Source organism: Lutra lutra, chromosome 12, assembly GCF_902655055.1.
Source record: "Lutra lutra chromosome 12, mLutLut1.2, whole genome shotgun sequence".
NCBI classification, from domain to species: domain Eukaryota; kingdom Metazoa; phylum Chordata; class Mammalia; order Carnivora; family Mustelidae; genus Lutra; species Lutra lutra.
Window position 1 is genome coordinate 67,700,697 of NC_062289.1, and position 19,821 is coordinate 67,720,517.

General features: G+C 44.6%; 1 gene segment (V, D, J or C); it reads right to left on the reverse strand.

The window, feature by feature from the left end:
• Window positions 1-7,426: 7,426 nt before the first annotated feature.
• LOC125081772 (immunoglobulin lambda variable 3-9-like) lies at window positions 7,427-19,348 on the reverse strand. The segment is given in 4 exon segments: window positions 7,427-7,530; window positions 8,141-8,146; window positions 18,573-18,863; window positions 19,230-19,348. Coding segments are annotated over 4 exon segments (447 nt in total).
• Between the last annotated feature and the right edge of the window lie 473 nt (window positions 19,349-19,821).

Below are 19,821 nucleotides of genomic sequence, written 5' to 3' on the forward strand. Positions count from 1 at the left end.
CTTGGGTTAGGACCTCCCTGCAGTCGTGTGGGTGGTCAGCCAGGTCCTCTGGCAGCAACGTGGCTGGATTTAGCACCGCCAGGGGCCGGAAGTTCACTTTTGGCTCGTTGAGGAGGAGGGCCTGATACCCTGTCACTCAGGTGTTTGTTATCCACCAGTCTGGTGGGGTCCAGAGAAGGCCCTTGATAGCATGGGTGGTGGTTAAGATGATATTTTGACCCAGAGTCAATTTACTTGCATTCTTGACCAGGAGGGCCATTGCAGCAATTATGTGGAGGCAAGGGGGGAACCTGGCCACTACTGGATCTAGTTTTTTGCTAAGATAGGCTACTGGCCTTTTCCAAGGCCCTAGAGTCTGAGTCAAAATTCCTTTGGCCACCCCTGCATTTTCATCCACATACAAGTGGAAGGGCTTGGTAACATCTGGGATAGCCAATGCTGGGGCACTCAGTAAGGCTACTTGTAATTCCTGAAATGCTCCTTCTGCCTCAGCTGTCCATTCTATCATGGTGAGCCCTCCCTTAGTCCATTTGTAGAGAGGTTGGGCAATCTCCACAAACCGTGGTATCCACAGCCTACAGTGGCCCACTGTCCCAAGAAACTTCCTTCCTTGTCGGGCGTGGTGGGGCGGGGGTATCGGGTGATCACCTGTTTCCTGGACGCAGACAGCGAATGGACTCCCTCGTGGAGATCAAAGCCTAAATGAGTGGCATGGCTCTGGCAGAGCTGTGCTTTCTTCTCTGACACCTGATACCCTTTTTCCTGCAGAGTCTATAAGAGAGCTCTCGTCCCCCACAAGCATGACCCATAGTCCTCAGCGGCTATCAACAAATCATCACATACTGTAACAGAGTGACTCCCAGGTTGGAGGTTCTGTACTCACACAAATCCTTGTGTACGGCCTTGTTGAAGATGATGGGTGAATTCTTGAATCCTTGGGGAATTCTTGTCCAGGTGAGCTGGACTGGAATCCCTCCTTTGGGTTAGACCACTCAAAAGCAAAAAGGGGCTGAGACTCCCTCACTAAAGGTATGCATAAAAATGCATCCTTGAGATCTAAGATGGTATAGACAGTTCTTCTGGGGCCCAGGAGGGAGAGTAGGATATAGGGGTTAGGCCCTGTCAGGTGAATATCTTCAACCCATTTATTAACTTCCCGCAAGTCATGAACAGGTCGGTATTCCCCAGTCTCAGCCTTTTTGACGGGGAGCAAAGGAGTGTTCCATGGAGACGTGCAAGGAACTAAGATCCTGTCTCCTTGGAGGCAGTTAACATGCTTTCTGATCCCTTCCTTTGCTCCCCAGAGGAAGGAATACTGCCAGACATGAACAGCCGTAGCCATCGCTTTTAGTTGTACTACCATTGGAGGTCGTTCCTTGGCTAATCTAGGGGGCTTCCCTTCTGCCCAGACCTGGGGAAACTCGGCCTGTAGGGTTTGGAGAAGGCTCCCCTCCCTTGTCTCCTCTGGTTTCGAGACTGGCTCATAAAGGAGGTATTCATCTACTGCTGCCACGAACATCTGCACTGTGGGTTGTCCCAACGTTACAGTCATATCTCCTTTGGAGAACTGAATGCCAGCTCATAATTTGTGGAGGAGATCTCTTCCCATCAAGTTATATGGGGCATTAGGGAGGACCAAGAATCGATGTTTGACTGCTTCCGAGGCCAAATTTAAAGTCCTTTCTGTTGTCCATTTATGCTTTTCTGTGCCATTTGCCCCTTGTACCCAGACTTACTCTCCAGATAGTTTTCCCATAGGTTTAAGTAATGATGAAAATTGGGCCCCCGTGTCCACCAAAAAATCAATTGATTTTCCCTCCACTTCAATTTTCACCCGAGCTTTGGGGAGGGGTTCTGAACCATGGCCCCTTCAGTCTCTGGTGGCCAGCATTGCTGTTTTCCTTTTGGGGGACTCCCTGGCCCAATGTCCTTTTTCCTTACGGTAAGTGCACTGATCTGAATCTAAGTCTTCCAGCCTGCTTTCTCTGTGCTGAGACTTTTCCTTCCATTGGCTATCCCCTACCTGCCTTCTCCCTTTCTATTGACTTTTTTCCCCTGTCTCCTCCCCGCTTCATATAGTGCCAAAACCTTAACCAGTTTTTTTTTTTTTGTCTGTTTTTCCTCTTCTTGTGCATCCCTGTTGTTAAACACTTTTTCTGCTATTCCCACTAACTCGGTCAGATTCTTCCCTTCAAATCCCTCAATTTTCTGAAGTTTCCTCCTTATCTGGGGCTGACTGACTGGCAAAAGCAAGATTTACTGCCCTCTGATTTTCGGGCGCCTCAGGGTTGATCGGGCTATACATTTTATAGGCTTCAATAAGCCTTTCTAGGAAAGCTCCTGGAGACTCATTCTTACCTTGAGTCACCACACTAATTTTAGATAAATTTATGGGTCTCCTTGCAGCTGCATGGAGGCCTCCCAGTAGACCCTGGCAGTAGAAGTGTAGGCTCTCCTTACCTTCAATGGAGTTTGGCTCCCAGTTGGGGGTTCCCTTGGGCAGTAGTCCTCCACTCACCAGGGACTGAGGTCCCTGCCAAGTCTCTCACTTATCACATTATGGGTTTCTCGCATAATGCAATCCCTCTCTTCCACGCTAAAGAGGGCCATAAGGAGCTGCTGAATATCCACCCAGGGTCTGGTGGGTAAGAAAGACAGTCTCCAAGAGACTAATTAGATCCTGAGGGTGGACTGAAAAGGATGTATGTTGGGCCTTCCAGTTATAGATATCAGAAGAGGAGAAAGGGATATACATTAGGTGGGGGCGCCCCCTCTCGTCCAGTGGAACAACCTCATGGAGATGCAGCATAGGTGCCCATGGAACCAGTGAGGTAAAGGGAGCCAAAGGGGGATAGAGGAAAGGGGAAAGTTCAGGGCCGTCTTCCTGCTTGGTGGTCCCATAGGTGGACCCCGACCGCGTATGAGGTGGACTGGTAAGGGTGTCTTGGGACTGAGAGTCAGGTTTAGGGGACAGATAAAAAGGGGGAAATTCCACATCCTCCACATCTGATGGAGGTAGGATGGTCTTCTTCCCTGATTCCCCCTCATCTTTCTATTCTGGTTTTGGTGATCCGACCTGCCTTAGGGGGAGAGAGATGGTTTTGTTAGTAGGGAGAAGGTGAGACTTGAGCCATGATGGTGGCTCTTCTACCAGATATCGTCAGGCCACAATGTATGGTATTTGGTCTTGATGGAGATCGAAGACCTTACTTTGAGTAAATTTGAGCCAAGGCAAACGTTCCTTCCAGCGACCACCCTGTGGAGAAAATGGGCCACTCTAATTGGCAGAGTGTTTTTAGTTTTCCCGGATAAACCTTGTCACCCAACTGGGCAGCTTTACCTTGAAAATCCTTGAAATGCTGGAGGACAAGACTTAAGGGTGTCACAGGTCCCTTACTCCCCGCTTGCCTCATTTCTCCAAACACAGCAGACAACACAACAGACAACAAAAAGACAAGACAAAGACAACCGCAGGCCCAGCGGTCCTCACCCAGATCTTGCTGCTGGTGGGAATTTTCTCCATCCCCTGCAAACATAATGAACAATAGAACAGACAACGAAAAGACAAAACAGACAACCACAGGCCCAGCGGTTCAGAACCTGAGGAGACCGCCTAGGGGGACTCGAACCCCCTGACCGCCTAGGTGACTGCTTAGGGGGACTCGAACCCCCGGACCACCTAGGGGGACTCAAAGAGCCTGACTGTCTAGGGTGACTTGAACCCCCTGGCGATCTACCAGTGGAGGGAAGGGGCATCCCCCCATCCTTTCCAGCCCTGGGGAGCATGACTGCATCCAGCTTCTCCCTGGTGGGCTATACCTGGAGCTCTGCACCCAGACAGACAGACCCATCTCACAGAGTAAAATCTGGAGATCTTACCTCTGGACGCTTTTCCCAGAAATTCTGATGCTGGCTCAGTTCTTGTCATTTAATCCCAGATGAGCCCCCAAATGTTAGGTCCCCCAATAATGGGTCCGTGATTAAAGGAGCTAGACTGCTATAAAGCGAACGTCAAGCAAAGCTTTATTCTGCACCAAGCATCAAGAATCAAACCGAATGTTCAGGGCCATGCCTCTTACAGAGAGGGTGACCCCTTTCTCCCTTACAGACTTGCTTTTAAGGGCAAAGGCCATGTGGTTGGGCCTGGCCATGCACAGGTGGCCAATGAAATTGTAACACAGAGAAAGCTGCACAGTGACCAATTGAATTACAATTTACCTAGTAGATATTTGAATTAGCCTATCACTTTGGTTAGAATTGGCACCTAAAAGGCTCCCAAAGGGCAGGGCCCATACTCCTTGGTAACTAGAGAGATGGTATGCAACCCCCCACTGATTGGATATCTCCACCTGGCCTGACACACCCTTGTATTTGGGCTTTGTTACCTGGGGTTGGTTTCTGGGACTTGTTTTTAAGTAAGTCCCCTGGGGGAAGGGGAGCAGGGACAGTTTAAGGGTTAAACAACAAGGTTATTGTTTAACGGATGGATAGAAGTGCTCTGGCTAAATACGTCCTTACAGTATAAGATTATTTATGTAGGTTTCTCATCCTTGGATGTTACTGTTAAACTTATTTTGACAATGTCTGTCTTTTAATTGTGGGGTTTACCCCCTTTCCTGACTTTGTTTGGTAACATAGTTTGTTAGATCTCATCCTGATTTTAATTTTCTGTATGTTCCATGGGTTGTCTTTTCTCCTCTTCCATTTTTATCTTCTTCTTGAGAATTGGAGCATTTTTCTATAATCTGCTTTGTTTTTCTGTTTTAGCTTATTACTGTAACTCCTTGCTTTCCTGTCATCTGTGACTCATCACAGGCTACATTCAGGTGACGTCACACCATGGGACAGAGAGCATCAGACATTACAGCCCAATTCCTACTCTCTCTTCTCAGGACTTTGGTAGGAATATCATACCCATCACTGTTAGCTATGTGATAAATTCCAACATATGCAGTGAATTAGATTTGCTCTAGACAGAGATTTATTTTTCAAAGAGAGTTAAATCATCAAAAAATTCTTCATATTTATCCCTGTAGTTATCATTTCTGACTCTTACAATCATTTTGTAGATACGGTTTCTTTCTGGTATCCACTCCTTCTGCCTGACGGAAGTCCAGTAGTATTTCCTGTGTTATGGGTCTGCTCATGATCATTTCTGTCAATTTGGTAGAGCTGAAGCATTTTTTTTTTGTTTAGCTTTCATTATAGAAGTATATTTTCCCTACATAAAGGATTTCTTTTTGTTTTTCTCAGTACTTTGAAAATGTTAATCCACTGCCCTCTGTGTGCATTTCTGTTCCTGAGAAATCAGTCTGAATCCTTATCACTGTTCACCTAAATCTAATGTCTTTCCTCTCTGGGGTGTTTTATTCCCCCATATTTCTTTGCTTGGGATTTTTGTAAACTATAGGTATTGAATTTTCATGAAATTTTGAACATTTGTGGCCAGTGATTCATAATATAATCTTTTCCACCTCCCCACCCTCACTCCCTGGGTTCACAATCACTTGTGCGTGACATTGTTCATGTTTTCCTACACCAAGTGCTGCTCTGCTCACCTATAAAGTCTCTCTGTGCCTTTCACTTGCCGTGTCTGTGCTGTGTCTTCAGATTCCCTCACAATCTTCATCTTGGCATGTCTGCTGGTGATCTCAACTGTTGTGTTTGTGATCTGACACACTGTTGTTTTCATCTCTAGTGGTTTGATTGGGATGCCTTAATTTTCTTCTCTGTCTCCTCTTAGCATTTCAATCCTTCAGAAGCAACTTGGATAAAAGTCTGCAACCCTGTCCTGACTTCCACGCACAGCCCTCTGTCCTGTCCTGCCCCTTCCAGACCTGCTGCCCCAGGACCACCTGAGCTGATTCTCAACGTGAGTGTCTCCCTCCCATTGTCTCTGTTTCTCTGTGCATCACAAATACACATATACATAGACATGATATGCATGTCCTACTGGATCTGTGTCCTCCAGATCATCCCAAGTCATGCACCTTATTAGCTATAGTTCTTCATTGTTAAAATGGTTTTGTTTTAATGCTTTCCTTTGAGTTTAAAGTTCTCACTTCCTGCCTTGAGAAACTTCCTCTCAGTTACATGACATCATTCACATGCAGGATGAGGACATCAAAACATGGTTTCATCTTCACCACCATTTCTGCTCTCATTGTCATATGTATTATTTGTACATCCATTATGAATCAATCACATTGCTATATCTTTTGCTTTAAGTAGTTGACTTTTATAGACATTAACCATTAACATTGATTTTACATTTATCCTTGTAGTTATGACATCTTATGATTTTTCTTTATGTAGGCTCACATTTCCATCTGTCACATTTTCCTTCTGACTGAGGGACATCCTTCACTGTTACTTGTGGTGAGGGTCTGCCGGTGATCAGTTCTGGGAGGTTTGCTGTTTGAGAAAAGTTTACTTTCTCTTCACTTTTCAGTGATGTCCACCGTGTTTAAAGACCAAATTTGATAGATATTTTCTATTAGGATTTTGAAGACATTGCTCCTTTGTTTTCATGCTCTCATGGTTTGTGGTTAGAAATGTGCTCCTAGCACAATGCTGGTTCTCTGTAAGGAACACGACTCTCTTCTCTGGCTCTGCGAGTGTCTGCATCACTGGTTTCTAACAACTTCATTATGATGTTTGCTGTGCTGTCTCTCATGTTTCCTGTGCCTGAGCTTCGTTGAGCTTCTTGGATATACTGGTTCCCAGGTTTCTCCAAATTTGAATCCTTTTTGTAGCTTATTTCTCCACAGATTTTTTGGATTCACCTTCATTTCCTTACCTTCCTTCTCACAGTCTCTACACTTGGACACTGTCTAGCTGGTGTGAAGGTGTCCTACAGGCACTGCACCTTTATAATCTCTTCAAGGTTTTTGCTTTGCATATCATTTTGAGTAGTTTCCATCATGAAGACATCAAATTCTATAATCTCTTCTTTTGCAGCTTTACATCTGTTGTCAGTCTATCCTGTGTATTTTTTAAATTTTTGGACAAATTCATTTAGGAAAGATTTAAAAGTTTTGGACTTTGAAAAATATCTTCCATATCTGCTCCTAAACATTCACAGGAGATGGAGTTCTAATAACTGTTTACAGATCCCCTGATGATCCAACCTATGTAGCCTGCCTGGAGCATCAGGAGGAAGGGAACAAACTTGGGACCTTAGACATGGGGTCCTGGGTCAGACCTGCTCACTGCTCTGTGCACAGGATTCCTGTGGCTGGAGGAGAGTGTGATACAGATGGGGAAGGGTCTTACTCCTTGGCTGGCCTGGCCACTGTGACCTGAGAGTGGAGTAGTCTTTATTTTCTGATCTCATTGTATAATTGGCACTATGAGCTTTATGGAGGTTCAGGGTCCAATCTAGATCACAGTCCGTGGGCCACAGTGACCGAATAAAATTCATCTTCTAGGAATAGCTCATGGCATTTCCAAAGCCATCACAGTGCTGTAAATGTCTGTTTTTGGCTGTGATCTCTTGCAGCAGGTCATAGGGGCTGTGCCTCAGTATCCCTATTTTGCAATCAGGATCAGGAACAGATCAGGTCCAAAAAGAAATATTGTCATATAAGAGAATGAGAGGGATCTCATTTTAGTAACTCTTCAAGGGAAGTGTTGTCATAAGTAACCTGCTTCGGTTTGGGGGGAAATGTAATAAATATCTTATTCTATAATTTAAGTTAAGAAAAGCTTACTGAGAAAATAACTGAGTTGCAGAAATTGGGAAAGGGAAGAACAGAATTTTCCAGTCCCTGATAGGAAGACCTTAATTATTATTATTATTATTATTATTATTTTATTTTATTTTAGTTACCATACAGTACATCATTAGTTTTTGATGCATTGTTCCAAGAGTCATTGTTTATGTATAATACCTGCTACATGCAATACATGCCCTCTTTAATACCCATCACTGGGCCAGCACATCCCCCGACACTCCTCCCTCCAAAACCCTCAGGTTGTTTCTCAGAGTCCAAGTCTCTCATGCTTCGTCTCCCGCTCTGATTCCTCCCTTTCACTTTTCCCTTCCTTCACCTAATGTCCTCCAAGCTATTCCTTATGTCCCACAAGTAAGTGAAGCCATATGATTATTGATTCTCTATGCTTGACTTATTTCACTCAGCATAATCTCCTCAAGTCCCATCCATGTTGATGCAAAAGTTGGGTATTCATACTTTCTGTTGGCTGAGTAATATTCCATTGTATATATGGACCACATCTTCTTTACCCATTTGTCTCTTGAAGGGCATATCTTCTCTTTCCACAGTTTGGCTATTGTAGACATTGCTGCTATAAACAGTGGGGTGCATATGCCCTATTTTCACCACATCTGTATCTTTGGGCTAAACACCTAGTAGTGCAATTGCTGGGTCACAGGGTAGCTCTATTTTTCATTTTTTGAGGAACATCCATGATCTTTTCCAAAGTGCCTGCACCAACTTGCATTCCCACTAACAGTGTAAGATGGTTCCCTTTTCTCCACATCCTCTCCAACATTTGTTGTTTCCTGCCTTGTTAATTTTTACCATTCTATCTGGTGTAAGGTGGTATCTCAGTGTGGTTTTGATTTGAATTTCTCTGATGGGTAATGATGATGGGTAATGATGATGGATAATGATGGGTAATGATGGGTAAGGATGATGAATATTTTTTCAGATGTCTGTTAGTCATTTGTATGTCTTCATTGGAGAAGTATCTATTCATGTCTTCTGCCCATTTTTTGAATTGATCTGTTTTTTGGGTGTTGAGTTTGAGAAGTTCTTTGTAGATCCTGTATATTGGCCCTTTGTCTATACTGTCATTTGCAAATATCTTCTCCTGTCATGTGGGTTGCCTCTTAGATTTGTTGACTGTTTTCTTTACTGTGCAGAAGCTTTTTATTTTGGTGAAGTACTTAAAGCTCATTTTTGCTTTTGTTTCCTTTGCCTTTGGAGACATATCTTGAAGGAAATTGCTGTTCCCAGTGTCAAAGAGGTTACTGCCTATGCTCTTCTCCAGGATTTTGATGGATTCCTGTCTCTCATTGAGGTCTTTCATCCATTTTGAGTTTGTCTTTGCATTAGGCATAAGAGAATGGTCGAGTTTTTTTGTATATAGATGTCCTATATAAATGTATATAGGACATCTATATAAATCTATATACAGACATTTATATAGAGACATCTATATATATAGATGTCCAATATATATATATATCTATATATATTGGACATCTATATATATAGATGTCTCTATATAAATGTCTGTATATAGATGTCTTGGACATCTATATATATAGATGTCTCTATAAAAATGTCTGTATATAGATGTCCAATTTTCCCAGCACCATTTACTGAAGAAACTGTCTCTTTTCCAGTGGATACTTTTTCCTGCTTTGTCAAAGATTATATGACCACAGTGTTAAGGGTCCTTATCTGTGCTCTCTACTCTGTTCCATTGGTCTATGTGTTTGTTTTTGTGCCACTACAATGCTCGCTTTGTGATCACAGCCTTGTAATATAGTTTGAAATCAGGCAACAGATATCCCCAGCTTTGTTTTTCTTTTTCAACATATCGTTGGTGATTTGGGTCTTTTCTGGTTCCATATGAATTTTAGGATTGTTTCTTCCAGCACTTTGAAAAATACCAATGATGTTTTGATCAGGATGGCATTGAAAATATAGATTTCTCTGGGCAGCGTAGACATTTTAACAATGTTTATTCTTTTAATCCATGAGCATGGAATGTTTTCCAGCATTTTGTGTCTTCAATTTCTTTCATGAGGATTCTGTAGTTTTTCGAGTACAGATCCTTTACCTCTTTGGTTAGGTTTATTTCAAGGTATCTTATGGTTTTTGGTGTTATTGGAAGTAGAATCAATTCTCTAACTTCTTTTTCTACGGTTTCATTGTTAGTATATGAGAATGCAAGCAATTTCTGTGCATTGATTTTGTATCTTGCCATATTACTGAATTGCTATATGAGTTCTCATAATTTGAGGTGGAGTCTTTTGCGTTTTCCCCATAAAGTATCACATCTTCTGTGAAGAGAGAGAGTTTGACTTCTTCTTTGCCAAATTGGATAATTTTTATTTCTTTTTGTTGTCTCATTGATGTTCCTAGGACTTCTAGTACCATGTTGAATAGTGGCAAGAGTGGACATCCTTTTTGTGTTCCAGATCTGAAGGGAATGGCTCTTAGCTTTTCCCCAGTGAGAATGATATTCACTGTGGGTTCTTCATGGATGGATTTTATGAATTTGAGGAACATCCCCCCTCTCCCTATTCTCTGAAGAGTTTTAATGAGGAGAAGATGCTTATTTTGTCAAATGCTTATTCTGCATCACTTGAGAGGACCATGTGTTTCTTCTTTTTTCTCATTAATTTGTTCTATGACATTGATTTGCAAATGTCAAACCACCCTTGTATTCCAGGGATAAATCTCACATGGTTGTGGTGGATAATCTTTTTAATATACTGTTGGATCTAGCAACTAAGATCTTGTTGAGAATTTTGTCATCCATATTCATCAGGGATATTGGTTTGAAATACTCCTTTTTGACGGGGTCTTTGTTGGTTTCGAGATCAAGGTAATGGTGGCCTCATAGAAAGAGTCTGGAAGTCTTCCTTCTCTTTCTTTCTTTCTTTCTTTCTTTCTTTCTTTCTTTCTTTCTTTCTTTTTTTTGGAAACAGGAGAATAAGTATTATTTCTTCTTCAACTTGTAGATTTCCCCCCAGGGAATCCTCAGGTCCTCGACGATTGTTTTTGGGGAGGTTTTTGATCACTGCTTCAATCACGTGACTAGTTATTGGTCTGTTCAGGTTGTCAATTTATTCATGTTTCAGTCTTGGGAAATTATAGGTTTCCAGGAATGCATCCATTTCTTCTAGGTTGCATAATTTATTGGCATATAGCTTTTGATAATAATTTCTAATGATTTTTTCTATTTTCTTGTTCTTAGTCATGATCTACCCCCTTGATTTCATAATTTTATTAATTTGTGTCCTTTCTATTTTCTTTTGGATTAGTCTGACCAGTGAGTTACTGATCTTATTGTTTCAAAGAACCGTCTTGCCATATCCCATAGCTTTTGGAGTGATGAGTTTTCATTCTCATTCATTTCCATGAATTGTTTAAGTTCTTCTTCGATTTCCTGTTTGATCCAAACATTCTTGAGCAGGATGGTCTTTAGTTTCCAAGGGTTTGAATTTCTTCCAAACTTCTTGTGATTGAGTTCCAGTTTCAAATTATTGTGGCCTGAGAATATGCAGGGAATAATCTCAATGTTTTGGTATTGACTGAGACCAGATTTATGACCTAGTATGTGGTCTATTCTGGAGAAAGTTCCATGTGCGCTTGAGAAGAATGAATATCCTGTTGTTTTAGGGTGGAATGTTCTGTATATATCTATGAGGTCCATCTGGTCCAGTGTGTCACTCAAAGTTCTTGTATCTTTGTTGAGTTTATGCTTAGATGATCTGGCTGTTGCAGAGAGTGGAGTGTTAAGATCTCCTACAATTAACATATTCTTATTAATATGTCTCTTTAGTTTGATTAACAAATGCTTATGTAGTTGGCTGCCCCATATCGGGGGTATAGATATTACTATAATTAGATCTTCTTGTTGGATAGACCCTTTATGAATGATATAGTGTCCTTCTGTAACTCTCACTACATTCTTAACTTAAAATCTAATTTGTCTCACATGAGAATTGCTACTCCATCTTTCCTTTGAGGTCTGTTGGCATGAAAGATGGTTCTCCAACCCCTCAGTTTCAATCTGTATGTATCTTTAGGTTCAAAATATGCCTCTTGTAGACACCAAATGGATGGGTCCTGTCTTTTTATCTAATCTGCCACTCTGTGGCATTTTATGGGAGCATGTACAGAATTCATATTGAGAGTGATTATTGCAAGTTATGTTTTTATTGTTATCATGTTGCCTGTGAGGTCCTTGTTTCTATAGATTGTCTCTGTGAATTTCTGTTCTATAACACTCTTGGGGGTCTTTCTTCTTTCATAGACTCCCTGTTAATATTTCTTTCAAGACCAGCTTTATGGTCACATATTCTAACAGTTTTTCCAGTATTGGTACTTCTTAATCTCTCCACCCATTCTAAATTACAGCTTTGTCAGATAAATTACTCTTGGCTGCATGTTCTCCTCATTTACTACCCTGAATATATCTTGCTAACCTTTTCTGGCTTGCCAGGTTTCTGTGGACAGGTCTGACGTTTTTCTGATGTTTCTCTCTCTGTACATAAGGAATCTCTCCCCCTACTTGCCTTTAAGATCCCTGGTTTTAAGATCTTAAAGTTTCACTATTACATGCCTGGGGGTCAGTCTGCCCTTCCTGATCTTGGGGGTGATGTCTCTGCCTCTAGGATATGAACGCTTGCTTCATTCCCCAGGTTAGGGAAGTTCTTAGCAAGGATTTGCTCAACTACGTCTTCTAGTCCTCTCTCTCTTTCCACCCCCTCAGGGGTCCCAATGATTCTGACATTGGAATGTTTCATGGCATCATTTATTTCTCTAATTCTGTTTTCATGGATTCTAAGTGGTTTGTTGCAGGCCTCCTCCTGATCCTTCTTTTCTATCAGTCTTTTTTCCAGATCACAAATTCATTCTTCTGCCTCATTTAACCTAGCTGTTAGAGTGTCTAGATTAGATTGGATCTTATTGATGTAATTTTTAAGTTCTGCCAGATCAGATCTCATTTCTGCCCTTAGAGAATCTATATTGCCATTAATAGTTTTCTTCAACCTAGCTATTGTTTGCATAACTGTTACCCTGAAATCTATTTCTGATATCTTGCTTATGTCCATATCCATTGGTTCTGTGGCACAGGTTACAGTCTCTGAGTTTTTCCTCTGTTGGGGGTTCCTTTTCCTAGTCATTCTGGAGAGAGGTTGTTGAGGGAACGTACAGAGTCCAAACTATTGACCACAATCCAAGCAAGATTCACTAGTTTTATAGGGACCTCAGAGCTGTTGGCCTCTTGTTCTTTCAGCTGTCTTCTGGCAGATGGGCCTCCCATGCTGTTACTTAGTCAAACCTGTTTGGGCAGAGTTGTCCTGCCCCTGTGGGGGGAGATGGGCTCAGTGAACACTGGTTTTGGAGGGCTTTTGTTTTCTGGAGGCTTTCCCTGGTGGGTCTCTTGTCTCTTCTGAGAGTCAGAGCAGAAGTGACTATATCTAATCCTCTGTCTCAGAGCAGAGAGATTGAAGTCTGTTTTCCAGAAAGTTCTCCAGGTCACACTGACTCTGTTTTTGTCTGTGCTGCTAAACACCATGGTGTCATTTGTTGTGGACCCCACAGCAGCATTCCCAGCCCTCGCTTACAAGTCCAAGCATGTCTCTGCCCTTTGTGCTTCTAAAACCATCAGCACACCCCCAGTTCACAGGTGTGCCCCCACAGCTCCAGGTTTCAGTCTGGGGGGCTGCTCTAGAGTCCTTTCTATGTGGCTACCAGTTCATGAGTCTGACTGGGCCCTAGCCCAGGACTCTTCTGTGCTCCTGTGTTATTTCACTTCCCAGCTCCAGCGCTCCCTCCCTGTTCTGTTATCTTCAAATATCTGCCTGCGGAATCACAGCCCAGGACTCTTCTGTGCTCCTGTGTGTTAGGGTCTGTGATCAAAGGAATGAGACTGATACAAAGCGAAGGTCAAGCAAAGCTTTATTTAATGCCAAGCATCAAGAATCAAACTGACTGGTCAGGGCCATCTCTTATGAAAAGGTGACTACGATGACCCTGGCAAGGCCGCTCCCAATGTGGCCACTCTGGACGAGGCTGCTCCCCAGACAGGGCTGCTCCCTGGACAGGGGCTGCTCTGGTGAGGCCGCTCCCTGAGGCTGCAGCTCGGGGTGGTGGGACCGCTGGCGGCGGGGCTGCTGGTGGCTCTCACAGCTCTGACAGCTCTGACAAGAGCTCTGTCAGCTCTGACAGCTCTGACAAGAGCTCTGACAGCTCTTACAGCTCTGATGGCTCTGACGGATCTTACAAGAGCTCTGACAGCTCTTACAGCTCTTGCAAGAGCTCTGACGGCTCTTACAGCTCTTACAAGAGCTCTGACAGCTCTGACAGCTCTTATAGCTCTGACAGCTCTGACAGCTCTTATAAGAGCTCTGACAGCTTTCCCAGCTCTGACGACTCTCCTACTCCTCCAACGACTCTTCTACTCCTCCGATGACTCTTCTACTCCTCCCCAGCCTCAGCCTCGCAGACTAACCTTTATAGGGGTGGTTGAGCCCTGTTCACACACAGGTGGCCAATGGGATCTCACCTCAGTAAATATATGCACACCCCTCTGATTGGATGTCTTCACCTGGCCTGACTCGCCCTTGTATCTAGGCTTTGCAAGTAAGTTCCTCTGGGAGGGGCAGGGTCAATCTAAGTTCACTGCATAGGGTCAATCTAAGTTCACTGCAACAAAATGGCTCCCTCTGGCCAACCAGGCCCTTACACTGTGTTATTTCACTTCCCAGCTCCAGCGCTCCCTCCCTGTTCTGTTTATCTTCAGATATCTGCCTGCAGAATCACAGCTCCCACTTCATACCTTGAAACCAGCCACACGGATATTCTGTTGGTATAGATCCTGATATATTTTCTTATATCTCAGGCTGATTTCATGGGTGTTCAGAGTGGTCTGGCAGATATCCAGCTCATTTCAGGGGAATGGTTGAAATAAGGTCCTCTACTCTCCACCATCTTGCTGGACCCTCAATAAGTAAATTTTATAGGAAAGATTCCAGTGGCACTTGCCATGCTTTTGTGAGGAGAAAATGCTTTTCTCCTCACAACTCCTTTGAAGATATTGCTCTGACACAAGCCAGGGTGGAAATAGGGGAAACTCTGCTTTTCCTTCTTAATAAATCCCTCCTCTGTCATTTGGACCTCATACAATTATTCTACAAATTAATTTCAAAAATGAAACTGAAAGATTCCTGATGAGAAATTCAACTTATGATACAATTTTATTCATATCTTAGAAAATGTCTCTCTCCTCAGAGCTACAATGAGGCCTGAAAGCAGTTGTGGTCTCCACACAGGGTCAGCACCAGTGGCTGTGAGTCCATGTGGGTCAGACCTCAGCTAAGGGTCATACCTGCCTGGTGCAGGTGATTTGGTACAGTGGGAGGGCAGTGATGCCAGGAGAAATTCTCCAGGTGGGACCTAGGTCGTGTCTGCACTTCTTTCACAATTTTTTAAAATATGTGGGAAGGTCCTGAGGCAGAAGGGGGTCTGGTCCACAATTCACAAAGCCTCAAGCTGCCCTTCAGGACATAGGGACACCTCATCCAGGAAACCAGAGATATCCAGGCTACCTGTACCCAAGGAGAAGAGGGATTCCCTCAGTACTGTGCTGAGACAGCTCTATCTCCTCCTGAGTGACAAGTGGTTACATCTGGGGTCCAAGTGACATGTAATGACATCCCAAATCTTTACTCTCAATCACAAAATTCAACAACAGACCCCATGTCGGAACAGCCCCCCACTCTGCCACTATTCAGTAGGATAAACACAGACTGGAGGACAGAGAACCTGCTAGAGTCTTCCACCCTTTAGGGGTGAGGGCAGCAACAGGGAGGGCATCTGATCCAAAGGCCTGAGTGGCCATTGCTCAGAGGGCAGGTTAGGAGAGCCAAGCCATAGAGGAGGGTTTGCGTCCCCCTGCACATCCTTCTTTGTCACTGTGAGTCACTTTCAGGCACTCCCACTATGAGGATAGGTCATGCAACAATGGGCAGCCCTGTCCTGGCCCTTGTGGTCCTGGTCATGCTCTGGTGGGTCTTGTCCTTAAGTTGCATCCTCATAATCAGAGCTTGTTGGTCACTCACATCTGTATATTTAACTATTTTATGGACCTGGCTTGGCTTCTGCTGGTACCAAGATTCAAGTTCTGCCTGAGCTCATCTCTAGAGCAGGGGATCCTGGGCCTGCCCAGGGCCACTGACATGGATAGAGGTGGCCTCAGGTCAGTGGAGGTTTGGAGCTTATAAGAGAGGAGGAGGGAGGAAACTGGAGGAAGATAGGGAGGCTGATTCAGTAGTGACTGGCCCAGCCCTGAGGTGAGGGAGCAATGTGACATGGTGAGTTCACAGACCCTATATGGTAAGGGAGAAGGGCACCTGTGCCTCACACTTTGCCTCCCTGTGGGGTATCTTGCCTGTGCTGGGTGCAGCAGGGAAGTAGAATGAAGAGGCTACTCACCGTGTGGTCCTCGGAAGACTAGCTTCAGAGGCTCATGCATATGTAAATGCCTGGGTCCCAGCCAGAGCTGCATCTGCATCTTGGGGACTCCCTCCTCCCCTGAGGACTGTGTGTTTACTGAGCTTCACAGGCTGGGGTTATAGGCCACCGTGGAAAGTCTCACTTCCTCTCCTTGTCTTCCCAGGCCCCACCAGGCCACCTGGTTCTTGGGGCTTAACTGTCTCACTCTGGTCCCAGAGCTTGATTCAGATTCTAGACCCCATAATCATCTGGAAAAATAGTTTAAGAATAGAGTTTTTCATCAGCCACAAGGGATGTTTGTTGTGGATGGAGTGTTGCCCCAATGAGATATTGACCACACTGCTCTGGTGCATGTGAGGACACCATACCCCTCACTCCCCCCATGTCTTCCTGGCACTGAATCACCAGGAAAAGTAAGGGGGCACTGGCTAGGGAATCCTAATGTCTATCATGGGACAACTGAGTATCTACAACACAAATGGGATAAGCAGATGTATGCATGGATTCAGCAGATCCCCAAATACTCCCTGGCACTGTGATTACAGTCATAAATTCGCCACAATCCAATGCAGTGGGTCTGATAATGGACCCACCTTCCAGAGTAAAGGCTTGGTTTTCCCAACTGGCAGGGTTCATGACTAGCTCAGGAATTTGCTGTGAGCAAGGGGACAAGGGGTCTTGAAGAAGGTAATTAGAGACATCACTCTGACCACAGGGTAGTGACAGAAATGAGGAGAATAGAAGTAACAAGTGTTTCTTCCTTTTGTTGACATGAATAAGTTTAAATCCATATTAAGTATACTTTTCTCTTTCGTTCACCTGTGTCATCCCATTGTCATCTATCATTAGATGTGTTTACACTAGCTAACTCTATCAATATTGAAGTTATGGGCTATCAAATAAGCTGGGACAAAATAAATGAAAATCACTAGTGGAAAAACATATATTTGAATCATCTTGTGAGGAAAGGGTGAACATGTTTGTAATTGTTGATTGGATAGTTTCATCATATTAGGTGGAAACATGGCTGCCGACATTCTTTATACTCGGAGACTGGTTTGTGTGGATCTGGATGTATGTCATGTGGACAGGGGGTACTGTGGTGGTTTATTAAGTGTCAGCATTGACAAACTGACTTGTATTTCACAAAATTCTTTTCTGTCTACATTTCTGGTTAGTGTGTGTGTAAAAATAAATTCGTGGGCACAATTTGGGGGTAGATGTGAGGCTTAACCCATTTTGTGTCTCACTCCCATGGTTGTGTATCTTCTGGCCAGTTCATTGGACGAGACAACTTTCCCAATGTCCCTCATTCACCATCAGTATGAACGTTTCTCTCCAACTGTCTGTCAGGACCAGATCCCTAGTGTGCCTGCCTCTCTTCTCATTGTAAAAAAAAAAAAAAATACCTGTAACAATGCCATTTGTGTTGGGATTAGACATGCCCATTGGGGATTTGTTGGAGAAACCAGAGCTCTGTGTCTAATAGTGTCCCCCAGAGGTCCCTGAGGACCACATCAGTGACATAGTCCAATCTGCATTGGATTCCAGAAGGCATACTCTGAGGTGGAGAATTGTATGTGTAGGAAATGTAGGAGCAGGAGGGAAGTCAGACTAGGCAAAGGAATAGTTATCCACGCAAAGTGAGATATCAATGAGGACTCATTCCTGCATGGAGGCCTTTAACCTTGGACCTTCCAGGATATCTGCCTGGGGATAGAACTTGGGACCTTAGATTTGGGTCACCATTCAACACAATCTCTATGAGAAGGAGCAGAAACTTGGGGAGGGTGTTTTCTGATCTAAGAGTACTTCCCAGTGAGGAGCACCCCCTTTGAGTTTTCATGGACTCTGGCCAGAGATGGTGGCATGTGTGAGCCTAGAAGAGGGGTGACCACTGTGGGTAATACAATGGTCTACTGCACTTAGAATCCCCAACCGCCATGGTGACAGGGCTACAAGAGCTCAGCTGAGCTGGAAGATACAGGGCTCTAGGTCCAGGCAGTCGGGTGAAGGAGTGGTCTATGACCACCATATGGGAATGGGAAAAAGTGACCAGTATATGGATGTTTCATTCTGTTTGTCCTTGCAACCAGTGCCTCTGTTTCCAAATATACTCAGGTCCAGACAATCTCAGTAGCCCCAAATCTAACCTGATACACCCTCTGCAGGCACTGCCGGAAGTGTGGGTGTCCAAGGAGGCTGGGGGAGGTTGGATTCGGGGACTTGAGTCAGGCCTTCTCATTGCTTGTGCACAGGCCTCTGGGGTTGGATGAGAGTGAGACACAGATGGGGAAGGGGTTTTTGTCTCACTTCCCCATCTGCTTCTGTCACTGTGAGTATTACCACTGCTATCATAGGACTGACAGTAATAGTCAGCCTCGTCCTCGGCCTGGGCCCCACTGATGGTTAGGGTGGCAGTGTTCCCAGAGTTGGTGCCTGAGAATCGCTCAGGGATCCCTGAGGGCCGGCTGCTGCTAAAATAGATGATCAGCACAGGACTCTGGCCTGACTTCTGCTGGTACCAGTAAACATTTTTATTTCCAATGTTGTTTCCCCCACAGGTGACCTGGGCTGTCTGTCCCAGGGCCACTGACACAGATGGAGGCTGAGTCAGCACATAGGAAGCCAAAGAAGCTGTAAGAGAGAAATGGAGAGTTAGGTTTCCAGCTCTGGGTCTCATCCAAGAACACCATCACCTGTCTGGCCTGAACCCCAGGGATTCTCACTGTCCGGTTGCCACCCTCCCAGCATCTCAGCTCCTGAAGCCCATGGTTCTGACTGGTGAGTGGATTCTTTGCCCAAAGGAGATCATCCTCAGTTTTCTCTGGGCATGTCAGAGCCAGTGAACACACAGGTGAATGACACCCCTCCAGTCTCTCATCCTCAGCAGGGTCATGTTCATCCTCCCCTCGACAAGCAGCTCCCTGCTGAGCTCAGAGTCAGGGCCTAGAATGCTCCAGATCCCTAGGGCTGCAGAGGGTCTGAGCCTGTGTATAGCACCTGTGAAGTGAGCAAGAAGGCCTAGGAGGAGAGGGGTCCAGGCCATGGTGGAGGTGACCTGATTCTGCTCCCCAAGTGCTGTGGCTGGAATGGATTCATTCCAGGCATCTCTTATGCCCCTGCAGAGGGAGAGGATGGTCATGCAAATCAGCTGGGTCTCAGGCACAGCTGCTGAGGAGCCTTGTGGTTTCAGAGAAGCGCTCAGCCCCAAGAGACACAGAGAGGTGTGGTCTGGTCCTGCAGACCCAATGTCAACCAAAGAGATTATGCTTCACCCCATGGCCCATAGAATGGGGTGCCCAACTCTGTCCCTCTGCATTTATGATCTTACTCCTGGGCTGGTCTGTCCTGGCTGAACACCGAAGTGAAGTCTGCATTTTCTGAGCCAACAATAGCGTGTTTCCTCTGCAGGCACTAGTGAGCTTAGGGCAATGCAGTGCCTAAGCCATATGTCCTTTGGGGACATCAGGACCCAAACAAAAGTTCTCCTTTGCAAAACATACACAGGGCTTCTGACCCGCCCACAAAATTCTTCAGCTGGTAGTTGATGGGTGGCAGCTGGAAAGACACATGATCCCACACTGAGGCAGGA